Below are 24,085 nucleotides of genomic sequence, written 5' to 3' on the forward strand. Positions count from 1 at the left end.
GTACATTCTTGAGATGTTTTTTTTTTTTTCTTTTTTTTACAATGCTCCAATAATTTCTTGTAATTCCATATACCTTTCACACTCTCATCTAAAAGACAAACAGTATAACTAAAAGTTAATATAGAATGTGAATTTTTCAAACAGTTTATGGTAGGGAACTGTAAATAAAGAGTGACTCACCCAAAAAGCTAGAAAAACTCTAAAATTGAATTTTGATAGCAATAGATGCACCGAAAGAATTGTCTTATTATGCTAATTCCAAATATATAAAGTTTGTTAATTTTAATGTTATCCATCAAAAGCTACAAGTCTGAGAAAATAAGCCTGATTTTTACAAAGGGAGATACCCCCCAAAAGTCAAGCAATCTTAATGAAAGTCACATATAATTCAGAATATCAGGCTTATTGTAGAGGTTTCAAACTCCTATCTTCGAAAATGTTAAATTTTTATTCTTTTTTACAGAAGAAAGATCAGGCTGCGTGTTTATTTGTTTCTTCTTCAGTTCGAACCAAAGGTCCAAAAAAATTGTAAGAGGGCTCCATTGAACGATAATCAAAAGCTATAGCACCCTTCTTACGTAACCAAAAAGATAAGAGAGTAAGATGCTCCTCTCTTACACCTCTTTTTTCCTCAAAGACATCCGATCAAAATTTGAGATAACCATTTGAATCAACTTAGTTGAACTCAATAACTAAGCCTTTGGAGATGCCATAACCCACCACAGTCCCTGGGAAAAAGGCTGTAACGTAAGCAATTGCCAACATTTAATTTTTTTCTTGGGGGGGGGAGTTTATATGCAGAAGTTTCTTTTGTTATTTATGGGGGAGGAAGACTTTCTATGGAGGATAGCAGGAAATTTTCTCGCGAAGAGAATTTTCTCTGATAAGGGAGTTAGCAAAAACAATTTCTAGAGGAGAATTTTACACAATTCGCTAGCATGATTTGGAAGAAGACCAGAAATTAAATAAAAAATCAAGTTTTTTCAGCTGGAAGTAAGGAGCAACATTAAAACTTATTACGAACAGAATCTGTTCAACATGTTAGGGCAGTTGCCCCTTCCCCGACCCTCAATTTTTTCGCTTAAGCTAGACTTTTTGTCATATTTTTTTTTAATAAAAACTGCTCAAACACATGGACGGTTGAATTGGAATGAGAAGTATTCTTAAAGAACTTTACAACGTTAACGTAAACAGCGAGGGATTGAGGAGGGGGCAGCCCCCACATATTCAGAATAATTTCTTTTCTTTTTAAGCTTTAATGTTTCTGTTTACTCTATGTTGAAAAAACTTGTTTTTTGTTTTATTTTAATTCAAAGCTAAAGTTTTACGCTGCTTTGTATTTTATTTGAAAAAAGAATGTATTTATTTTACTATCTTGTGATTGTCTTTCTATTTGTATTGCAAAGGTAATTTTTCCACTTCTGGATGCTTGTTTATGCGGGGGAGGGGGAAACCTTTGAATTTCGGCTCTAAATTGTTGTTCCAATTAGCAAGAAATAGGAAAAAAATTTTAGCTGATTTAGAAAAAAAATCTAAATATTGAAGAAAATGAGTAAGGCTGTAAATTAGAAATACCTACAAAAGGAATACTCCACTCCACATCTATTGTCGGCATTTAGTTTATTGAGTAATGTAGACTGTACAAGCGAACTAAAATATGATATGGCATTCTGAGTCATTTTATGTCGTGATGTGTTCTTAACATCTTAATGTTCTAATATGTCCTTTGCGTTCTTCAAGTTCTAATGTGTTCTTGACGTTCCAACGCGTGTGCAAAAATGACCAGGCTACATAATTACATCTTACGTCGCTCAAATAGATCAGGTTTTTTTTTCCAAATTTGTTGGTTTAAGAGATAATGAGGGTCTATCCCACATAGTAGTCGAGCTTTTTTCCGTTGGTTTTTGAATTAAAATGGAATAGTTGTGAACATCAAGTCATGGCTAATTGTAGAAAAATCCAAGACAGATAGTCCACCTGAGTATATGTTTCTACAGCAGTTGCAACCAGTGTCTTAGTCCCACTAAGCACATATATTTAAGGACCCACCTGAGTAGATGTTTCTACAGCAGTTGCAACCAGTGTCTTAGTCCCACTAAGCACATATATTTAAGGATCCACCTGAGTAGATGTTTCTACAGCAGTTGCAACCAGTGTCTTAGTCCCACTAAGCACATATATTTAAGGACCCACCTGAGTAGATGTTTCTAAAGCAGTTGCAACCAGTGTCTTAGTCCCACTAAGCACATATATTTGAGGACCCACCTGAGTAGATGTTTCTACAGCAGTTGTAACCAGTGTCTTAGTCCCACTAAGCACATATATTTAAGGATCCACCTGAGTAGATGTTTCTACAGCAGTTGCAACCAGTGTCTTAGTCCCACTAAGCACATATATTTAAGGACCCACCTGAGTAGATGTTTCTAAAGCAGTTGCAACCAGTGTCTTAGTCCCACTAAGCACATATATTTAAGGATCCAACTGAGTAGATGTTTCTACGGCAAATGCAACCAGTGTCTTAGTCCCAGTAAGTACATATATTTAAGGATCCTCCTGAGTAGATGTTTCTACAGCAGTTGCAACCAGTGTCCTAGTCCCAGTAAGCACATGATTCTGTAGAATGCACCTGAAATTACCGTTTTTCCTGTAATATGGTAGTTTCTCTGGTATCGTTAGTCCAGGTTAAAAAAAAAAAAGACTTGGAAAAAAATGATACTACAACTACCGAGGAGACCATGATGCATCAATAATATAGTTCTCAATTTGGGACTGGATCCATTGTCCGATTTTCCGTTTACCTAGGATTAATGGAAAAAGATCTCTCGATTAGATAATTCTATCTTATTATTACCAAAACGTTTCCTTTCGGATTTAAGGGCCTTTAGACCTATGCCCATGAATATTCAACTTTGATTGTTGGATATGCATTGAAATTTGTCACTGTGGTCAGTTTTACTATGTTTTTCAAAATACTAATGTTTTTATCAAACAGTTCGTGGTAACGAAGTGTAAGTAAGGAGCGACCCGGCTCTATAGCTACCAGAACTCTAAAAAATGAATTTTTTCTACCAATGGATACACCAAAAGAATTGAATTGCTATGCTAATATCAAACATGTAAGTTTCATCAACTTTAGTCTTAACCATCAAAAGTTACGAATCTGAGAAAATTTGCCTTATTTTCGAAAAACGGAGAAAAAACCCTATAAGTCTTAGAATCTTGATAAAAATCACACCATAAGATTCAGCGTATCAGAAAATCCTGCTGTAGAGGTTTCAAGCTCCTATCTGCAATTAAATAAAAAAATAAAAAAAATTAACGGAAAGTAAGGAGCGACTCACGAACAGAAATTACGTCGTATATGAAAGGGGCTGCTTCCTCCTCAACGCCCCACTCTTTACGCTAAAGTTTGACTCTTTCTCTTAACTCTTCTTTTTAAAACAGTAAAAAACTTTAGCGTAAAGAGTGGGGCGTTGAGGAGGAAGCAGCCCCTTTCATATACGAAGTAATTTCTGTTCGTTTTAATGTAGCTCGTTACTTTCCGTTAAAAAACGTGTTTTTTTATTTAATTTCCGAACGTTTTTGATTATGGCTTTCCGCAGATGAATAATTGAAACGAAATCTGTATATTTATATTTTTTGGCTAAATGGCTTTCTCATAGTTTTGATTGAATGATTTTGAGAAAAAAGGAGCGGGGGAGGAGGCCTAGTTGCCTTCCGATTTTTTGGTTACTTAAAAAGGCAACTAGAACTTTTAATTTTTTACGAATGTTTTAATTAGTAAAAGATATACGTAACTTACAAATTAGCTTACGTAACGAACTTCTGTACTCTCATGTTTTTATTACGTATATGAAGGGGTTCACCCCCTCGTCAGTACCTCGCTCTTTACACTAAAGCTCAAGTTTTGTCCCGATTTCTTAAGAATGACCCCTGCATCACAAAAGCCGTAGAATAAATCGTTGAAATTACTAAAAATACTTTAGCGTAAAAACCGAGGTATTAGGAGGAGGTGAGCCCATCATATGCGTAATCATTTCTGTTCGTTTTAAGTTTTAATGCTGCTCCTTACTTTCAGTTGAAAAACTTTTTCATATTTATTTTTTCTTTTGTTTTTATTTTAAATAACTAGAAAATCCTGCGCTCCCTTCATGAAAATTTTCTTCCCCCATTGCAAATTCCTCCAAGGAAGGTTCCCCCAACATATCCCTCTCTTCTCAATTCCTCCCCCCAACCAAAAACTCTCCCTAAAAACGTAAATACACTTCCAAATAACCATTACCACATGTAAGCAATGGTCAAAGTTTGTAACTTGTAGCCCCTCCCACGGGGACTGTGGGGGAGTAAGTCGTCCCCAAAGACATAGTTATAAGGTTTTTGACTACGCTGAATAAAATGGCTATCTCAAAATTTTGCACCGGTGACTTTGGGAAAACAAATAGCGTGGGAGGGGGCCTAGGTGCCCTCCAATTTTTTGGTCACTTAAAAAGGCACTATAACTTTTCATTTCCGTTACAATGAGCCCTCTCTCAAGATTCTAGGACCACTGAGTCGATCGTAGTTTCTTATTACGTATATGGAGGGGTTGACCCCCTCGTCAGTACCTCGCTCTTTACACTAAAGCTTAAATTTTGTCCCAATTTCTTAAGAATGACCCCTGAATCACAAAAGCCGTAGAATAAATAGTTGAAATTACTAAAAATACTTTAGCGTAAAGAGCGGGGTATTAGGAGGAGGTGACCCCATCATGTGCGTAATAATTTCTATTCGTTTTAATGCTTTAATGATTTAATGCTTCTCCTTACTTTCACTTGAAAAAATTTTTCATATTCATTTTTTCATTGTTTTTTTTTTTAAATAATGCTAGAAAATCCTGCGCTCCCTTCATGAAAGTTTTATTCCCCACGACAAATTCCTCCAAGGAAATTTCCCTCAACATATCTCCCTCTTTTCAACCCCCCCCCCCCACCAAACCTACAAATCCCCTGAAAACGTCTGTACACTTCCAAATAACCAATACTATATGTAAGCACTGGTCAAAGTTTGTAACTTGTAGCCCCTCCCACGGGGAGTGTGGGGGAGTAAGTTGCCCCTAAAGACATAATTATAAAGTTACTCGACTAGGGTGAATAAAATGGCTATCTCAGAATTTTGATCCGGTGACTTTGTGAAAATAATTGGCGTGATAGGGGGCCTAGTTACCCTCCAATTGTTTTGGTCACTTAAAAAGGGCACTAGAACTTTTCATCTCCGTTAGAATGAGCCATCTTGCAAGATTCTAGGACCACTGAGTCAATACGATCACTCCCGGGGGAAAAAATACAAACAAAAAAAAACAAATAAACACGCATCCGTGATCTGTATTCTGGCACAAGACGCGGAATTCCACATTTTTATAGATAGGAGCTTGAAAATTCTATAATAAGGTTCTATGATACGCTGAATCTGACGGTGTTATTTTCGTTAAGATTGTATGACCTTTAGGGGGGGTTTCCCCCTATTTTCGAAAATGAGGCAAATTTTCTCAGGCTCGTAACTTTTGATGGGTAAAACTAATCTTGATGAAACTTATATATTTAAAATCAGCATTAAAATGAAACTCTTTTGATGTAACTATTGGTATCAAAATTCCATTTTTTAGAGTTTCAGTTACTATTGAGCCAGGTTGCTGCTTACTACAGTTCGTTACCACGAACTGTTTGAAAATGTGGAATTTTGTTTTTGTTTTTTTGTTTTTTTGCCAGAAAAAAGATCATGTATGCGTTTTTATTTTTTTTTTTTGTGAGTGTTTTTTTTTTCTCACAGGGGTGATCATATCGACCCAGTAGTCCTCAAATATCATGGGAGGGTTCATTATAGCGGAAATCAAAAGTTCTAGTTCCCTTTTTAGTCACCAAATAAAATAGGGCGCAATTAGGCCCCCTCCCACACTCAGTTTTCCCGAAGTCACCTGATCCAAATTTTGGGATAACTATTTTGTTCACATGGTCGAAAAATGTATTACTGTGTCTTTGAGGATGACTAGTCTCCAGGGAAAGGACTGCAAGTAATGAACCTTGCCCATTGCTTAGACATAGTATTGGTTATTGGGAAGTATACAGGCGTTTTAAGGGGGATTTTTTAGGTAGTGAGGGGATGTTGATTGGAGGGGGTTACGTTGGAGAATATATTTATGGAGGAAGTTTTTATTGGGGAAGGGATATTCTATAAAGGGGATGCTGGATTTCCCAGCATTATTTAACAAATGATCAGAAATTAAATAAAAAAAATAAGTTTTTTCAGCTGAAAGTAAGGAGCTGCATCAAAAATTAAAACGAACATTGATTATTCCGTATATTAGGGGGGTTCGCCCCCTTGTCAATACCTCACTCTTTACACTAAAGTGTTTTAGTACTTTCAAAAGAGTTATTTAATCTAATTAAATGACCTTTGTGATTAAGGGACATTTTTAGAGAATTGGAACAAAATTCTTACTTTTGCGTTTTTTAAAGCAGCTTTTTAGCGAACTGTTCTCCTTTCCTCTGGATATTCTGTATAATCGTTTCAATTCACTTAACGAAAAACGAAATATTAAAAAAAAACGAAAAACAAAACATTGAAATAAATTCATTGAAATGAATATTCAATCGAAAAATAAAATAAATCAAACATTCAAAATAGAAAAAAATTAATTGTCTACACGCTTACTTTTGAAAAATACATATAAATAAGACTGTAATAATAAAAACCTCACTTTGAAGTATACAAGAAATTTCTATCATTAAGATCTTCAAGTTTCCTTCCATGTTCGTTCAAGTTTTAAATCCTTCTTAAATTAAATAAAAAAATAATAATTTTTTACTGAACCTAAGTAGTGGCATTAAAACTTACAACGAAAAGAAATTATTCCGTATATGAAAGGGGCAGCCCTTTCCTCAACGCCCCGCTCTTTACACTAAAGTTTTTTATTGTTTTAAAAAGTAGAGTTGTGACAAAGAGTCAAACTTCAGCGCAAAGAGCGAGGCATTGAGGAGGGGATGTTCGTTTTAAATTTTAAGGTCGCTACTTACTTTCATTTGAAAAAACTTGTTTTTTTTATTTAATTATCAATCTGGAATGAACCCTCTCAACAGTAATAATTATCTTGGGATTACAAACAGATACTGTAATAATAAACCAATTCGTTCTGGTTGGTCGCGTGAGAGTAGAGAAGACAGCACGGAAGCCATGGACTCATGTCAGGCACGCGAAAATTAGGTAGGAAATTGATAGCAATCAAAATAGTCCAGGTGAGAAAATCAAACAAAGCTTGCGACAGAACTGCCTGTCATGGATTCAATTATCCAAGCCTGCAATACTTTTGTGTAGGGTTAGTGGGTTGAAAAAAAATTATACCAGATATTTCCCCGAATTTTCTGAATATTGAAAAATCTTGAGATTTTTGCGTGGTCACTGTTTTCCAGGGTGAAAGGGGCTGATTTTTTTTTACCAACTATATAGGATATTTATGTATAAAATAAGAAACAGGCCTTAATCAATCTCGCGCCAGCTCCGTGGGTTTGGAGCAAAATAAAAAAAAAAGCAGAACCTTGGGAATCTATGATAAAAATTGGAACATCCAGAAAACAAAAATTTTGAGAACATAAGGGAGGAAGGGCCTCCCCCACTCTCCTTTTGGACATATTTCTGGTCCTAAGCAAAGATGTTGATGATATTCTGACAATGCAATTACCCCACTCAATTTGTCGGATCGAAACGCTTTAGTACCAGAAAAACTGTCGCTGCCCTTCCAATTATTACTTTCTGTTCTCTTTAAGCATATTATATGCTCCCTATCGGTTCAAAGGCTCACGAAACAGTCGTCAAAACATGAAATTACCTCAAAATTGTGTAAAATGGTGAAAAATAGTTTTTCCTGCAACGGTGATTCAGTAGAAATTTTCCATATCTATTCCGTTTGCCTCTTGACATTAAACAAATTCATAACTTAAAAAATACATAATACTCTTCATTTCATTCTTGATTTTTATCTTCCAAGAACTTCTAAGAAACCGACCAATAGGCACCCACAGTTGAAGTTTCAGCGTTTTAAAACGCTGAATATTTAAAATATATAAGTATTTTTCCCATCATAAAACTTAAATGAGGGTGTACCAAGTGAGACTGAGTCAAGATTTAGAGAGCTATTTTTCCGTTTCTACTGAGTCTTCCTATATGGTCTTGTAACCTAACACCGCATTAAAACAGTATTAATGAGTCCTTTACGTAATCGTTCAGCTTGATAATTTGTATTTTAAGTTGTCGTCGAAAAAAGTTTCCCTTGTAGAGGTTTACATTTTGAAAAGTATGGTTTATTTGCGTTTTTAGTTGGTACATATTTGTTCCTGTTTTTGTATGTGTGTCTTTTTTCTTTTTCTTTCTTTTTATTATGCTCCATAGCCATGCTGTAGGAGCTATACAATTACTTTACTTACTTAAGTGCCGTCCATCCTCGCGGGACGTTTTGGGGCCACTTCTTTTGACAGGGCATGAACTAGGGCTCGGTACGTTGTTCTATCGTGTGCAGTTCGAGTCAACTCTACGATGCGCTTTCGGTCAAAGTTTTCAATCCACCTCTTGTGAGGTCTTCCTCGTGGTCTATGGTTCCTTCGAGGGAGATTTTTGGTAGACGGTCGTGGTCCATTCTCTTGACATGCCCGAGCCATCGCAGTTGTTGTCGTTTGAGTTTATTTAGGATTGTGTCGGGGGACTTCAGCCGTCTTCGCACCTCCTCATTGGTCACATGTTCAAGCTATAAATTACATTCATTCATAATGTTTTCTCAACAAAATATGACCGTCTAGTAATTCGTTCATTTACTTTCTTCTACCAGTAAATTATTGGGTCTATATTTGTTTACTAAACTTTTATCAATTAGTTCATGGTAACGAACTGTAGTAAGGAGCGACCCGGCTCAATGGTAAACGAAACTCTAGAAAACCAAATTTTGATACTAACAGATACATCAAAGGAATCGGGTTTTTATACTAATTTCAAATATATGAGTTTTGTCAAATTTAGTCTTACCCATCAAAAGTTACGAGCCTGAGTAAATTTGCCTCATTTTGTAAAATAGGGGAAAACAACCCCTAAAATTCAAAGAATCTTAACGACATTGGGGGGAGTGGGTTGAGGAAACCGGAAATCTTAGAAAACGCTTAGAGTGTGGAGATCGTGGTGGTGCTAGGTGGGAAGAATAAACACAAGTCCTAGATACGTGGTTGACATAACCAGACCAGATTTGCTCTCTTTGGGGGTGTTGGGGAGGAGGTAATCAGGAAAAATTACAAAAAATGAGGTATTTTTATCATATGAACGGGTGATCAGATCTAATAAAATTTGATATTTAGAAGGACCTCGCGTCTCAGAGCTCTTATTTTAAATCCCAGCGGTTCCGGTGACATTAGGGTAGTCTGAGGGGGAAACCGGAAATCTTAGAAAACACTTAGAGTGTAGAGATCGTGATGAAACTTGGTGGGAAGAATAAGCACATGTCCTAGATACGCTATTGACAAAACCGGACCGGATCCGCTCTCTCTGGGGGAGTGGGCGGGTCAATTCGGAAAAATTAGAAAAAAATGAGACATTTTTAACTTACGGACGGGTAATCGAAAAGTTGTCCTCCTCCAAAAAATTAGATGGCAACTGGGCCGCCTCCCCCACTCCTTTTTCTCAAAATCGTCCGATCCAAAAAAATTAATAGGCAAATTTCGTTTTAATTATTCATGTGCGGAGAGCCAAAACATGTATTAATTCAAAAACGTTCAGAAATTAAATAAAAAAAGTTTTTTTAAACTGAAAGTAAGGAGCGACATTAAAACTTAAAACGAACAGAAATTAATCCGTATATTAAAGGGGCTGTTCCCTCCTAAACACCCGGCTCTTTACGCTAAAGTTATTTTTTCTGTTTTAAGAAGTAGAGCTGAGAGAAAGAGTCAAACTTAAGCGTAAAGAGCGGGGCGATGAGGAGGGAATAGCTCTTTTCATATACGGAATAATTTCTGATCGTTTTAAGTTTTAATGTCGCTCCTTACTTTCAGTTAAAAAAAATGTTTTTTTTTATTTAATTGCTTAAAGAGCAATATACTGGTAATCGCAAAAATGTTTGTATGCCTTTTGAAAAGGAACCTTAAAAAAGCTTAAAAAAGAAAACCAAAAGTTTGAAGCTTAGTAGAAATCGTTCTTAGAAATTTCGGATTTGATTCAATACTCAAAAATCTTTGAAAAGAAACAGTAAGAAACAACATTAAATTGCGTAAAGAGCAAAAAACTGGTGATTACAAAAATATTTGTATATAATTTAACAAGGAAATATAACAATTCAAAAACCTTAAACAAGAAAACCAAAAGTTTGAATCTTGGCAGAAATCATTGTTAGAAATCGGACTTGCTTGAATAATCAAATATCTTTGAACAGAGCTTTAGTATGAAAAGAGATTAAATTGCGTAAAGAGCAAAAAACTAGTAATTGCAAAAATATTTGTATACGTCTTAACAAGGGATTACAACAATTCAAAAACCTTAAAATCGAAAAACCAAAAGTTTGAAGCTTAGTAGATATTGTTGTTAGAAATTGGAGTTGCTTTAATAGCCAAATATCATTGAAAAGACTCAGTATGAAAAGACGGCAAATTGTCTCAAATTGTCTGCGGTTAGAAGACAAGCGACAGTGAGAATCGACGAATAGAAGCCTGCCGCTTGCCGGGTATATATATATATATATATATATATATATATATATATATATATATATATATATATATATATATATATATATATATATATATATATATATATATATATATATATATATATATATATATATATATATATATATATATATATATATATATATATATATATATATATTATATATATATATATATATATATATATATATATATATATATATATATATGTATATAGTTTTATGATGAATTTATCTAGCTATTTTAAAGCTGAAACCATAGCGACTTAAATGGTTCGATCATCACTTACGTTAAATTAAGCCATGGAAAAACATGAGTTCAAGTTTCGGATTCGTTTGTGGAACTCTTTAAAGAGCAAGTAACGTCCTAAAAAAGGCAAACCAATTCCGTTGGAAATTGTGGAGGTGGCAGCTTCTAACCGAAAGTGACACGTTCTGATTTTTGGTGTTGCAAGTTTTTTAGCAACATTTTTCTTTCTTCTGCAGTTTTTATTTTTATTATTTGAGACAATTTTTCAATACCCTTTGCTTTACCTTCTCGGATTGTCTTGGTTGTCAAGGTTGTTTATTTCCAGCCACTGGGAATTGATGCTTTTCGGGTCGTCCCCTCGATCTTGTCATATTTCAGGGTTCAAAGATTTCTTCTTGCTCAATCGAATTAAGATTTTTAAGAATTATAAATTTGTGTTTTTTGGGCCATCCTAGAGGCATTTTCTCTACTTCTTAGATTTTATAAAATACGATAGAAAATAGGAAATCCTGTCTGTGAAACAGGTAGTATTTTATGCTAAGCTAATTTAAATCTGCCTTAATTTTTCTAAGATTAACATGCTAGACTAATAAAATGTTCAAACTTTAGTGTAAAGAGCAAGGTATTGATGAGGAGGACAGTCCCTTAATATATGAAATAATTTATGTTTGTTTTGAGTTTTAATGTCGTTCCTTATTTTCAGTTGAAATAACTGAACCTTGTTTTCTTTATTTAAGTTCTGATCGTTTTTCAAATAATGCCAGTAAATCTGGTTGACCCTCCTTGAAAAATTCCCTCACGGGAATCTCCTCTGTGGAAAATTCCTCTCAGGTAAGATACATCCCCTGGTAAAATTTCCTCGGGATAATTCCATCCTCGCTGAAAATTCCCCCACCCCCTCTTCGTAAAATTTCTTGCGGACGATTCAGCCTGAAAAATTCTAGTTAGCATACTTTCATTTGAAAAAAGACTTTAAATTCTAATCGTTTTTCTGGTCACTCCGGAAATCCCCCTTCCGTTGAAATCTTTTCCCGGAAATCTGAACCCCATGAAAATTTCCCCTGGATAATTCCTCCGCAAAGTCTCCACATGCAAAATTGAGTTGGCAAAAAGAAAGTAAGACAAAAAATTTAATCCGTATATGAATTCTCTCAAATCCCCAGTGTGAAATTTCCCTCTGGAAAATTAACCCCCGGTAATTTCCCCAAATTCACCCCAAGTACAAATCCTCCCCCGAAAAAATGTCTGCGTAGTTCCCAATAATAAATACTATGTGGGGGTGGGGGACATGTTAACCCTAAAGGAAAATATATTGGGTCTTTCAACTATGCCGAAGAAAATGACTATATCAAAATTTTGATCGGATGATTTCGGGGTAAAAGGGGCGTGGGAGGTAGGCTAGTTTCCCTTGAATCTTTTTGGTCACTTAAAAAGGGCACTAGAACCTCTAATTTTCGTTAGAAAGAAACCTTTCTTGATCTCATAGGATCATTGTTTCGATACGGTCACCCCCGAAAAAAAAAAAAAACTAATAAACACATGCATGATCTTTCATTTGGGAGAAAATGCAAAATTCCGCGTTGTGTATTTTCATTAAGGCTCTTTGACTTTTAGAAGTGTGTTTTCCCCCTTTTTCAACATTCAAACAAATTTTCTCCGGCTTGTAGCTTTTGTCGGGTAACACTAAACTTGATTAGTCTAATATATTTGGAATCAACATAATAAGCTGATTCTTTTAATGTGTCTATTGATATCAAAATTCCACTTTTTAGAGTTTAGGTTACTATTGTCGCTCCATAATTACAGTTCGTTACAACGAGCTGTTCGACAAGTATTCAGTCATAAAATATAATATTGAGTAAAACCTATTAAACATATCTGAATATTCATTGTTGGTTCTTAATATGTTTTTACTCCCCAAACAATTTCACATAGACATATTAATACATATCTTTTTTTAGCTTTTATTTAACGTAAGTTTTTACTTTTATTCTTTTTCTCCGTCAATAAGCACTTCCAGATATGAAGCCGAAATATTGAAACAATGGATAAAATGGTTAAAATATTCAAACAATGGTAAAATAAAATTGGCACAAAAAAAAGTTTGTTTTTACAGTGTTATCAAAAATTTTTGTCCGTTTTTCAATATTATTATTTCTTTTTAATATCAAATCTAACAGTATTGTGGTCCAAGAAAATACCGTGCATAGCCTACCAAAGATGCGTGAAAACAAGTTCAATGTTTAGCAATATAAAAGAGAATTATCCAAAAAAATCTTTTAGACAATCCCCCCCCCCTCTCCAGTGAAGAATTATGCTGGATTGCCATTCCCCTTGACAATTTCGCAAGTATCTGCCTATTTAGTTTATTCTATTTATAAAAATTACGGATATCATTGGTGCATTTTTCAAAGAAGAAATCAATCACAATTGTTTAACCGACTGTTCCCTCTCGCTCGCGTTTTGTACTGAGTTTAGTATAGGCCCAGTCTGCGTTCAATGTACCAAGTTATTGTAAGTAATTGGAGTTACTTGCTGAATAAGCGTTATTTTGGATTTTGTCTTTATTCATTTTGTTAAATTAATAAATAACTTAAGCTATTCCGTGGTATTCAATTGGTTCAACTTTTACTGGAACTTCAGAAAAAACAAAAGGGTGATGTAGTGCTATCATCAAACAGTTCGTGGTAACGAACTGTAGGTAGTAAGGAGCACCCCGGCTCAATAGTAGCCGAAACTCTAAAAACAGAATTTTGATACCAATATATACACCAAAAGAATCAAACTATTATGCTGATTTTAAATGTATAAACTTCATCAAGTTTAGTCTTACCCATAAAAGTTAAGTGCCTGAGAAAATTTGCCTTATTTTCGAAAAAAGGGGATACGTCCCCTAAAAGTCATAGAACCTTAATGAAAATTACACCATCACATTTATCAGAGAACCATACTGTAGAGGTTTCAAGCTCCTATCTGCAAAAATATGGGATTTTGCATTTTTCGACAGAAGAAAGATCACGAATGCGTGTTTATTTGGGTTTTTTTTTCCCAGGGGTGATTGTATCAACCCAGTGGTCCTAGAATGTCGTGAGATGGCTTGTTCTAACAGAAATTAAAAGCTCTAGTGCCCTTTTTAAGTGACCAAGAAATTGGAGGGTTGGCTCCCACGCTCATTTTTTCCCAAAGTCACCGGATCAAAATTTTGAGATAGCCATTTCGTTGGGCATTGTCGAAAACCAAATCAATATGTCTTTGAGGACGACGTAATCCCCCACAGTCCCCGAGGGAAGGGCTGCAAGTTATGAACTTTGCCCATTGTTTACATATAGTGTTAGTTATTGACAAAGCATAATGCCGTTTTCAAGGGGTATTATTTGTGGTGGTGGGAGGTCGGGGGTTACGGGAGAGGATCTTTCCCTGGAGGAATTTATTAAGGGGGAAGAAAATTTGCATGATTTTTTTTTAGCGGAAATTTAGTGTTTTTATTTGTTGTTTTTTTTTCTTAGGTTTTAGGTGAGAGGCTTGAAAATAACGATTATTGTTTTAACTTAAGTTGGTTTAAGTGTAATTTAAGAATTTAAGCGTAATTGTTTATTAATTACAACTACGTTGGGCCCATTATTTTATTATTCGCACTGAAACGCTATCCAAGTTAAACTAATTAAAAATAAGATTTTGTAATAGGTTGTCTTAAAAATTATAACCTATAATTAACACCTATTTGGTTAGCATCTCTTTAGTATTAAAGCTGAATGAGTATTTACACAAAGGAAATAAAATGCCATTATTTTTGAAGGGACCTTCAACGTGTGCCCTGGTGATTAACGACAACCCACTGGAAAGGCTAATTTCGATCCCCATGGATACCAAATCGAAACATTCTGTTATGACCGCTTCATACAAGCATAGATTTGGCTTTTTGATCGTCGAGTGATTTATTGCATGGTCGTGGGGGGAAGTCATGCGATGAGGAAATCTGAGTTTGCTTACCTCAAATAAGAGGAAGTAAACTCGGATGGGAACTTTTTTAATGACAGGTAGAAAAGAGGGGAATAGGATTTTCTTACAAGTAAAAGAAAATTCTGTATCAAATATAAGTTATTATTTTAGGGATTTGGCTGAAAACTGAAGCCCATTTCTGTTTAGCGTGTTCAACAAACACCAAACGAATCAACCAATAGAAAACCTCATTTTCTAATAATATTTTTTAAAAATCACTCTCTTTTCGAATTTTCATTAGATAATTAGCTGTCTGTTACGTCCGTAAGCACCAATCAAAAACAGGGTTCAAGGTATCTTGTTTTTTTTCTGGTTTTCCGACCATTTGTTTAATTAATGAATCTTCTGGTTATTTCGTGTTGATAGTAATGGATTATTCAGCCTAAAGCTCAGTCCTAATAGGATGGCTTGCCCCCAACCCCCCATTGCACTTCCTGGCTGAAGGGCCAAGAAACGGAGATCAGCACCGCCGGTACGGACTGTAAAGTCTAATGCCGTATCCTTTACCTTTACCTTTACTAGTCCTAATAAGCCAATGGCGTAAATATGGAGAAGATAGATCTCCTGACCTCAGGCATGTACGCAGTGCATTTTTGGGGGGAGGAGTGTCAATAATTAAAAAGAAGATTTTATTTGATAATTTGTATAAAAGTGCTAGAAATTTGGGAAAACTTGGAATTTCGAGCGGCTGGGCCTCCGTGCCCTTCCTCCCCTACAGGCGTTCCTACCTGACGTAGCTTCGTTTTGAGACATATATTCAGACTAAGAGTGCAATATAGGTACTAAAAGGGGAGTATGATAACTACACTCCTATTGCAGAAAATCAGTTTTTAACAGGATTTTTTTAACAGAATTTTTTTAAGAAAGTAAAGAGAGAAACTAAAGCTTAAATTGAGCCCAAATTACTGCTTCACGGTATGTGCATTGAGGATCAGAAACAGTTTAATTTTTTAGTTATTTTTGAGAAACAGTTTAAAATAAATTGGCTCGTGATATTTCTCTACGTTTGTAGAATTCTTTAAAACTAGTATTTTACGAAAACATGTTACCAGCGCAACAAAACAGGACTGGAATTTCAGAAAATTCTTAAGTGAACCACAAAAAAAAGGCCAATTTATAAGGCTCTAAGTAGTCTTTTACCTGCCATAAAATCAAAATATTTTACTGCGCGTTTATAATTCTCTGAATTATTCGTGCAAGCTTAGTTTTCATTAAAGCGCTTGTTTTTTTTCAGATTTCTACAAGTAGACCGATAGGGAAATATGACAAGCCAGTTTATTTTAAACAGTTTTTCAAAAATATGCTTCATAAGCCGCAAAGCAGAAATTTTTGTTTGTTTTAAGTCTCTGCTTCGACCATGATGATTCTAATGGATCATTTCTTATCTCGATCCGACGCGATTTTTGGGGCGTTTAAGGCACTTTTCCAAATATCTACATTTCTTTTTTAACAATAATATTTTACTATTAATATTACTCAAAATAATAGTTACCATGTACTAATCAGCTGAAATAGTCAATTATTTCACCAAGCGTTTTTTTCCAAACATATGTTTAAACTATTGTTCACTATGGTCATGGTTCGCTCTTTATGAAGGTGCAGCTGTTGCTGCAGTCAGGAATTTAAATTTTTAAACAACGAAAAAGTCAAATTAAAGCGTGAAGAACTAGAACCTGACGGTGGCAACATGCTTTCCAATGTTAAAAAAAAATCTCATTTTATCGTGTCATGCAATAACTGCACCTTTACTCTCTTAGCCTTCTTACACAAAAGCTAAACAAGGGTCGGGGGTTGAGGGGCCAATGTAGGTAACCCTTCATATTTAGTATTATCCTGAGTATGATAGTAAATACGAGCATATATTGGATATAATTCTAAAGTTTTTCAAATAGAAGTAAAGAATAATGTTAATGCTTAACATCCTAGTCATTATCCTATAGATGCTGAGAGCTTCCATACCTCAGTCCTACCCTATTTACGCCTTATTGTGACGCAATTCTCAATGATTCAAGAATGAGTGCTTAACACAAGTGCAGTGCGACTAGGGTTTCTACTTGAACAGACATCAAATTTCGCATCAAGACGCAATACGGAATCTACGGAATACCTATGGAAAAACCTGAATCACATTGAAAACGTCATATTCACTCTTTCATTACAAAATTTACCCCAAATCACCTGTGAATTCTGCTACAAATTCTAAATCTTCAGATCGACATCAATGGGATTCCATACCCAAATTTTGATACAGTCTGATCTGAGACTTTTTTCGTCTGTGGTATTGGGCAACGATATTTTTTATTTTAGTGGCTTTGGATAAAACTTTTACAAAAATGAAAAATTGGGAGAACCTTAATAGCCAGCAAAAGAGGGAAAACTTTCAAATCAGGGCGAAATTCCTGTCTTGTAACTGTGAACGATAAGGATGGAAAAGCTGACGGTTTTTTGCGGTCATTTACTTGGACCATAAGAGTATGTGATGCCTAGTGGCTTAAGAAAAATTCTACTGAATCCGAATCGCCATCTAATATTTTCTTCGGGAAACTACCGACGTTTAACGGATTAGAAAAAGAAGCTAGCTTTGACACTAAAATAAATTCCATAAATTCCATATCCGTTTTCAAAATGATTTGAGAATTAAAGGACTTGTTTGTTCAAATTTGGTTTAAATTGACTCTTAAAGTTTCGTTTCAAATATTTCGAAAGGCAACCAGTGAATGTAATCCTTTTAAATACTAACTGACAAGGCCTGTATTTGTTGCACCTAATATGGTGTCAGAGGAAGCACTAGTTAAAATCCTGTGCAGAAAACGGGGTTAAGGGGGAAGTAGTCCTGCTCATATACATGATAATTTATTTCTATTGTGGATGTAATTTCATTATTTATTTTGTAAATTTGACTTTTTAGTATTCTATATTCCCAAAGTTTGAACATTTATTATAAGGGACTTTTCTAAAGCAAACCTCCATGTGGAATGAATGCTACAGAAGATATGGTCAGTGGTGTTCAGTCACGAAAATGTAGGGGGAAATGTTTTCCAATATCTAGAAAGGGGTGATTTTTTTGTTGTTTTTTTTTTCAATTTTTTTTAATGAAAATACAAAAAAAAAATACATTTTCCAATTAATTTAAAAGAAATTTATAAGATCTAGGGGGAGCATAAAATCTAGGGGGCAAATCCTTCCCTCCGAATTAATATCCCCGGATGTGCTTGGGGACGATTAAGATTTTCTTATTTGCTTAGATGTGTTTAAAACATAAAACTCACTATCTGTGAGTTTTATGTTTCTAGGCAAACAAAAAAGTTAACAATAATTATTTTACACATGTAATTCAATTCAATTCGTTTATTAACAAAAAAAAAAAAAAAAAAAAAAAAAAAAAAAAAAAAATCACACACTATAAACTAACTACACCCTAAGAGAGCACTGCCCGTAACGGGTGACAGTATTCATTCAATCATCAAGAATAGAATTATAAGGTAAGAAGAGAAAAGAAGAAGAAGGGAAAAGAAAAGAAAATAAATGTAAATTAATAAAACAAAACATAGAGAACTATCGGTAAAAGAAATTAGGATCTAATTCAATGTTTTCCATTAAGAAGCTTTTAATCTTACTTTTTAACTCTGGTAGGCTATTAGCATTTCTCAAAGTATTTGGCAAATAATTCCATATTTTCGGTCCGGTAAATCTAATCGAAAAACCAGACGACGTGAGACGTCTCGTTTCTGTAACTAGTTGCGATGCATGCCGAGTATCATGTTGGTGAATTTCGTCATTCCTTCGAAAAACTGACATAAACCACTCAGGTGCGGTATTTGTGCTTACTTTATATAAAGTTTCGGCAATCTTTTTTTCTCGAAGTCGAGCCACATTTAATATCTTAAGTCTTATTAAAAACGCCTTCACACTCTGACGAGGCTCAAGCTTGCAAATTGCACGTATAGCTTTATTCTGAAGAATTTGAACTTGCTTCCATTCTGACTTATAATTTGAAGCCCAAATGCTTATTCCATATAAAAGATATGAGTGGAATAGACTAAAATATAGGATCAGTAATATTTTATGGGGAAAAATAAATTTCAGTCTATGGAGAATACCAACAGCTCTTGACAGCTTCGTACAAAGAAATTTAATATGGATTACCCAATCCAGCTTTTCATCAATTATTATACCTAAATATTTAATGTGGTCAACTCTTTCAATTTTTTCGTGGTCTGCCGTATTTATCTTGCTATCGTAAACTGGGTCATTTCCATGTTTAAAAATGATATACTTCGTCTTTTTTGTATTAAGGGAAAGCAACCGCTCTTCAAAGAATTCGGTTGCTGCCTGGAGGCAAACTTCAGCGTTTGTAATTAGTTGCTCACGGTTTTTATGTGTTAGAAATAGTACTGTGTCGTCCGCAAAATTTATTATATATGCAAAGGGGATATCAGCCGAAAGTTCATTCACATAAATTAAAAAAAGTAATGGTCCAAGAACTGATCCCTGGGGCACCCCACAAGTTACATCGAATGAATCTGATAAGATACCATTAGCAAGTATTTTACAACGTCTATTTGATAAATATAACTGAATCTATTCAAGCATCGTCGACTTTATCCCATATCCTTCTAATGTTTCAAGAAGGATGTCAAAATCAACGCAATCAAAAGCTTTTGTTAAATCTAGAAAAATCGCCAGAGAATATGAACCATCATCTTGCGCCGATTTTATATTCATTATAAGATCCGTAATTGCGAGTTCAGTGGATCTGTTTTTCCGAAATCCATATTGTTTATCAGAAAGAATTTTATTAGCTTCAAAGTATTCATATAGTCTTTTTGCAGCAAGCTTTTCATATATTTTCGAAAAAATTGGAAGTAAGCTAATTGGTCGATAGTTATCAATTACTGTTGGATCTCCTCCTTTAAAAAGTGGAATTAATTTGGATTCTTTTAGTTTGGTAGGGAAAATACCTTCGTCAAGGCTTCTGTTTATAAGGACCGTAAGAGGCTCAATGATTGCTGGTTGTACTTTTCGTATTAGTTGCAAAGAAAGCCCATCTAGGCCCGTTGACCTTGTCCCTTTAATTTCACAAATGCATTTTTTTACTTCATCACATGTAACAGACGGAAATTTTTGCATTTCTGCCATTGTCTCTTGTTTCTTTAGTTTTGGAGGTGTTTTTACAATACCTCTTGCCGTGAAGCCTATATAATGGTGGTCTTGAAACTTGAATATAATTAAATGTACATACTTTACATGGTTAAGTCAGTCCCCTTCATCTACAGAATAATTTCTTGGGGTTCTAAGTATTAATATCGCTCTTCACTTTCATTTGATTAACTTTCCTGTTATATTTAATAACTTTCCGTCATTGCCCTATGAAATACAATACTTGAATATGATAAGTCATAATGACGCCTGGTCAAATAGTTGCATTAACAATTCAATGTTTAAGCCACGGACAGAGCTGGAAAACAAAAGGTTCAGTTTCCAGTTTTATAAGTATTCTTCTTTTTTTTGCAATGGCTCATTCTCTGATTATATTTTTTAGCAGTTTTCATTTTGAATTTCCTACTAATTTCCACTTAGAAATACTTTTGTTTTAAAAAACATACATCCCTTTTTTTTGTTTGTATGAAAGTGGCTTTTGAGTGAGTAAATATTGTTTCTATCGAAATTTCAGAGACAAATTTCCTTATTTCAAACCTGATGACGACAAGTGGAAGAATTCAGTCCGTCATAATTTGTCCATAAGTCCACACTTTAGAAAATCCACAAAATCTGGGAAGGGAGCAGGACACTTGTGGACTTTAGCGATACCAGGATCGAAACTAACTGGAGCTTGGGTAAGTTATGATATGGTGGGCAGAACAATTCACTTTTGTAAAGCCCTCAAATCAGGAAGCGAGGAGGGTGAAATTCCGAACAAGGGTGAATTCGAAAAGAAACGTAAGAAATTGCACAAAAACTGGCAAAACCTTCGTATTTCATCCCTACACTCAACATACTTTTTTTCTAATGAGAATTCAAAAAAAAAAAATATTGCTTATAATCTTCTTGATTACCAAACTTAAACTTACACAGATAGAAAGATTTAACCCAGAATGTTTTTCTTGCTGCACATTTTGTTACAGAAATCTTTTTTTTCTTACTTCGAAGTGACGTTAGATTGACAGTCCATTCTAGTTGTTTAGCCCTTTATCCAGGAAGTGAAATGGGGGAAGGGCAGCGATCTTATGCTTTCGCACACCCTTCCTGTCCACCTGCCCTAAGTTTTTCCATATATCTATGTTTGGCTATACACTGTAGCAGATATTTTCCTTTCTCTTTTTCTTCATTTTTCTTTAAATAGTTTTCCCTATTGCCAGTCGTTGATTTCTGTCTAATATTCGATAAAATAGCCGAAAAGCCTATTAAAGTAGTATCTTTTATAACTCTGCTACTACTGCTAGTCGAGCAAATGTGCTGGTCTTTGATCTTGATATTTTCGACTTGTACCGCAAAGTGGTAAAAAATCTTACTTTTTTTGTGTTTACTTTTCTTAACTTTTTTATTTTCTTACATTCTTCGAAATCTTTTATTTTGTATAGGCTTTCCAATGTTCTCATAATCTTCAAAGTATTTTCTTTAAAATATCAGAAAAGAAATCCAAAGTGCTTTCTAAAAAAGTGATTTGCTTCCAAATGTACTAATAGCAAAAGCATAATTCTCTTTTCTTGTTACCGGAAAAAAATGAATTTTTTATCATGACCGCCTCACACTTTGATTTCTTGTCTCAGCGGATTTCCAGCTTTTCGGTGTCAGAAAAAGAAAGTTATATACAATTTTATTATATTTGATGAAAAAATATTTTCTTCTTTAATGATTTTCTTATATAACTTTATTTTTGAAAATATTTTTTACATTCATGTCGCTATTGGCAGCGGCTTTACGAGGCAGCTCAGGACTACGACTATCACATCAGAACATCATTCTTTTTTTCTTCCTACGTGATACTTCTATGTAATTGCATAGTCGATTGAAATGCTCTTGATTATAAAATTATATGAAAAAAAAAATTCATTTCTAGCTGTAGTAGTCATTTTTATTCAGCAGAAAGGAAGATTGAAATACATACAGGAAAGTATTTTTTTATATACAACTAGTTCTTAACAGTTTTTTGTGATGAAAGTAAAGAGTAAATTTAACACTTAAAACAAGCAATAATAATTTCTTCTTAGTTTATATAAAATATTTCTGTAAAATCAGTCTAAATAAATTCGTTCATGATATGTCCTTATACTTGTAGAGTTCTGAAAAACTGGCATTTTACTGAAAACACAAAATCGATGCAATAAAACAGGGTTGGGAGCAGAGAAGTCCTCAAGCGGCCTGCTGGGAATAAAAGACTAATTTGTAAGGCTCTCAAGAATTTTTCACTGGCCGCGAAATCAGTAAACTTTTATATACAAGTTTAATTCTCCAAATAAACAAAGAAAGATCAGTTTTCAGTAAAGCACTGTGTGCCACATATGTGGCCACATATGTGGCATAAAGTGCATATGTGGCAGACATATGCCACATATACTGTGAAACAATAATTTTTATTTATTTTGAATTTCAACTTCACTCTTCACTCCCATCACAAAAAAAACTCTTCTTTTAATTAATTTTTGTTCGTTTTTAGGTTTAAAAACATAAACAATAGACCTCATAAAAAAGATCTTTATCTAACTTAGGTGAAAGAACTACAGAGGTTAACATGAGCTTTTGTTAATATCGGTTTTAAAAAAAAATTCCAAACTAGGAGTTTTTCGAAGAAAAGTAAAGATCTGCATTATAGACGAGCAGAATTAAAATAAAATAACAATTCCAATATTAAATAAACAGAGACCACTATCAATGAATATCTGAGACCAAAACGAACAAGAATTGCCGCAATCAGGCGTAAAACTAGCGCCTAGTGCCAGTCCTTTTAAAGGCTACAGCGTCATTTGGGCTTTACTTTAAACAGATTTTATTTCTAGTATTGTGTTTTTTAGAGTTATAACATTAACAAAAAAAGAGAGAAAATCATCATAATGACCAAGATTACTGAATAAAACTAATAAAATCAGATTGACTATCTAAAATACTATCTACATTATCTATATATAAACTACTATCTATATTTAGTCCCGGAAATCTTAGCAATTTTGAATTTATTTTCAGTATAGTCTTTGGTTTAAGGTAGATCTTTGCTTTTTTGATAAACTTCTGTTTTGGAAATTTTTTAATGAATTTATATTATGGCTTAATAAAAAGTACGCTTTTAAATTTTCTTTCGTTTTTCTGCATAAGAATAAAGGTTATGGCTAAATATTTATATTTTCGCCGTAACTTTGCGAAAGAACTCAATAAAAGCTTTAGTGACTTATTGTCTACAAATACAAAAAAAAAATTTGGAAGTAAAGGATTAATGCAACCAGATTTGTTTCCGTTAGAGATTTTCTTGGTTCTGAAGCTTAGTAATAGTGTCTTTATGACTGGACATTTTGAGCAGATCAATATAGACGCTCCCCTTTTGACAACCTAATTACAAATAGTATCTTTTGATTTAGTTTCACATCCCCACGACACTTCCTGAAAGTTACGCTTAACTATTAGTCGTTCTTGAGATCAACTTTGATGCGGGCTTTTGATATCCTGTGTGCAGATATCGTCTGACTGCCCCCTCCATATGTCCTGAAAGTTTCAACTTAGTATACATGAGAGAGCGTTGCAAACTTCCTTTTAAAGGGGTGAAACCATGAACATATTTAAACTATTTTTATGCCTCCCAGCCTTGTAACTCCAGAAGTGGTACTAAGCACCATTTATAAAAGGCGAATATACAAAAGGCATGTAGATATAATCAAGGGCTTTCAATTGATCCATTAAACATCTCTTTGTAATGTTGCAGTGGCCTACTAGCTCCGCTAGCAAGCAGACGATTTATGAAACATAGTGAGGGGGTTGGAAAGGGAACTACAAAAGAAGAGGATTCATAGCCTAGGGTTTGAGATTTTTTTCTCAAAAAGATTATATGTTTTTCAAAATGAGCAGGTGGGGTAATTCTCCTTTTAAGGATTTTTGACATGATGATTCCAATGGCGTGTTTT

At 34.3% G+C, this 24,085-nt stretch overlaps 1 protein-coding gene across 1 annotated transcript in view; it reads left to right on the forward strand.

Annotated features, from left to right (window-relative positions):
• The window catches only part of LOC136042343 (forkhead box protein A2-like), a 42,009-nt gene that overhangs the window by 5,886 nt on the left and 12,038 nt on the right, over window positions 1-24,085 (forward strand). The window contains exon 3 of the mRNA XM_065727313.1: window positions 20,650-20,812. Within this exon, the coding sequence (XP_065583385.1) occupies window positions 20,650-20,812 (163 nt within the window). The remainder of the gene's footprint in view (window positions 1-20,649; window positions 20,813-24,085) is intronic.

The sequence above is a fragment of the Artemia franciscana genome, chromosome 2, assembly GCF_032884065.1.
Source record: "Artemia franciscana chromosome 2, ASM3288406v1, whole genome shotgun sequence".
NCBI classification, from domain to species: Eukaryota; Metazoa; Arthropoda; class Branchiopoda; order Anostraca; family Artemiidae; genus Artemia; species Artemia franciscana.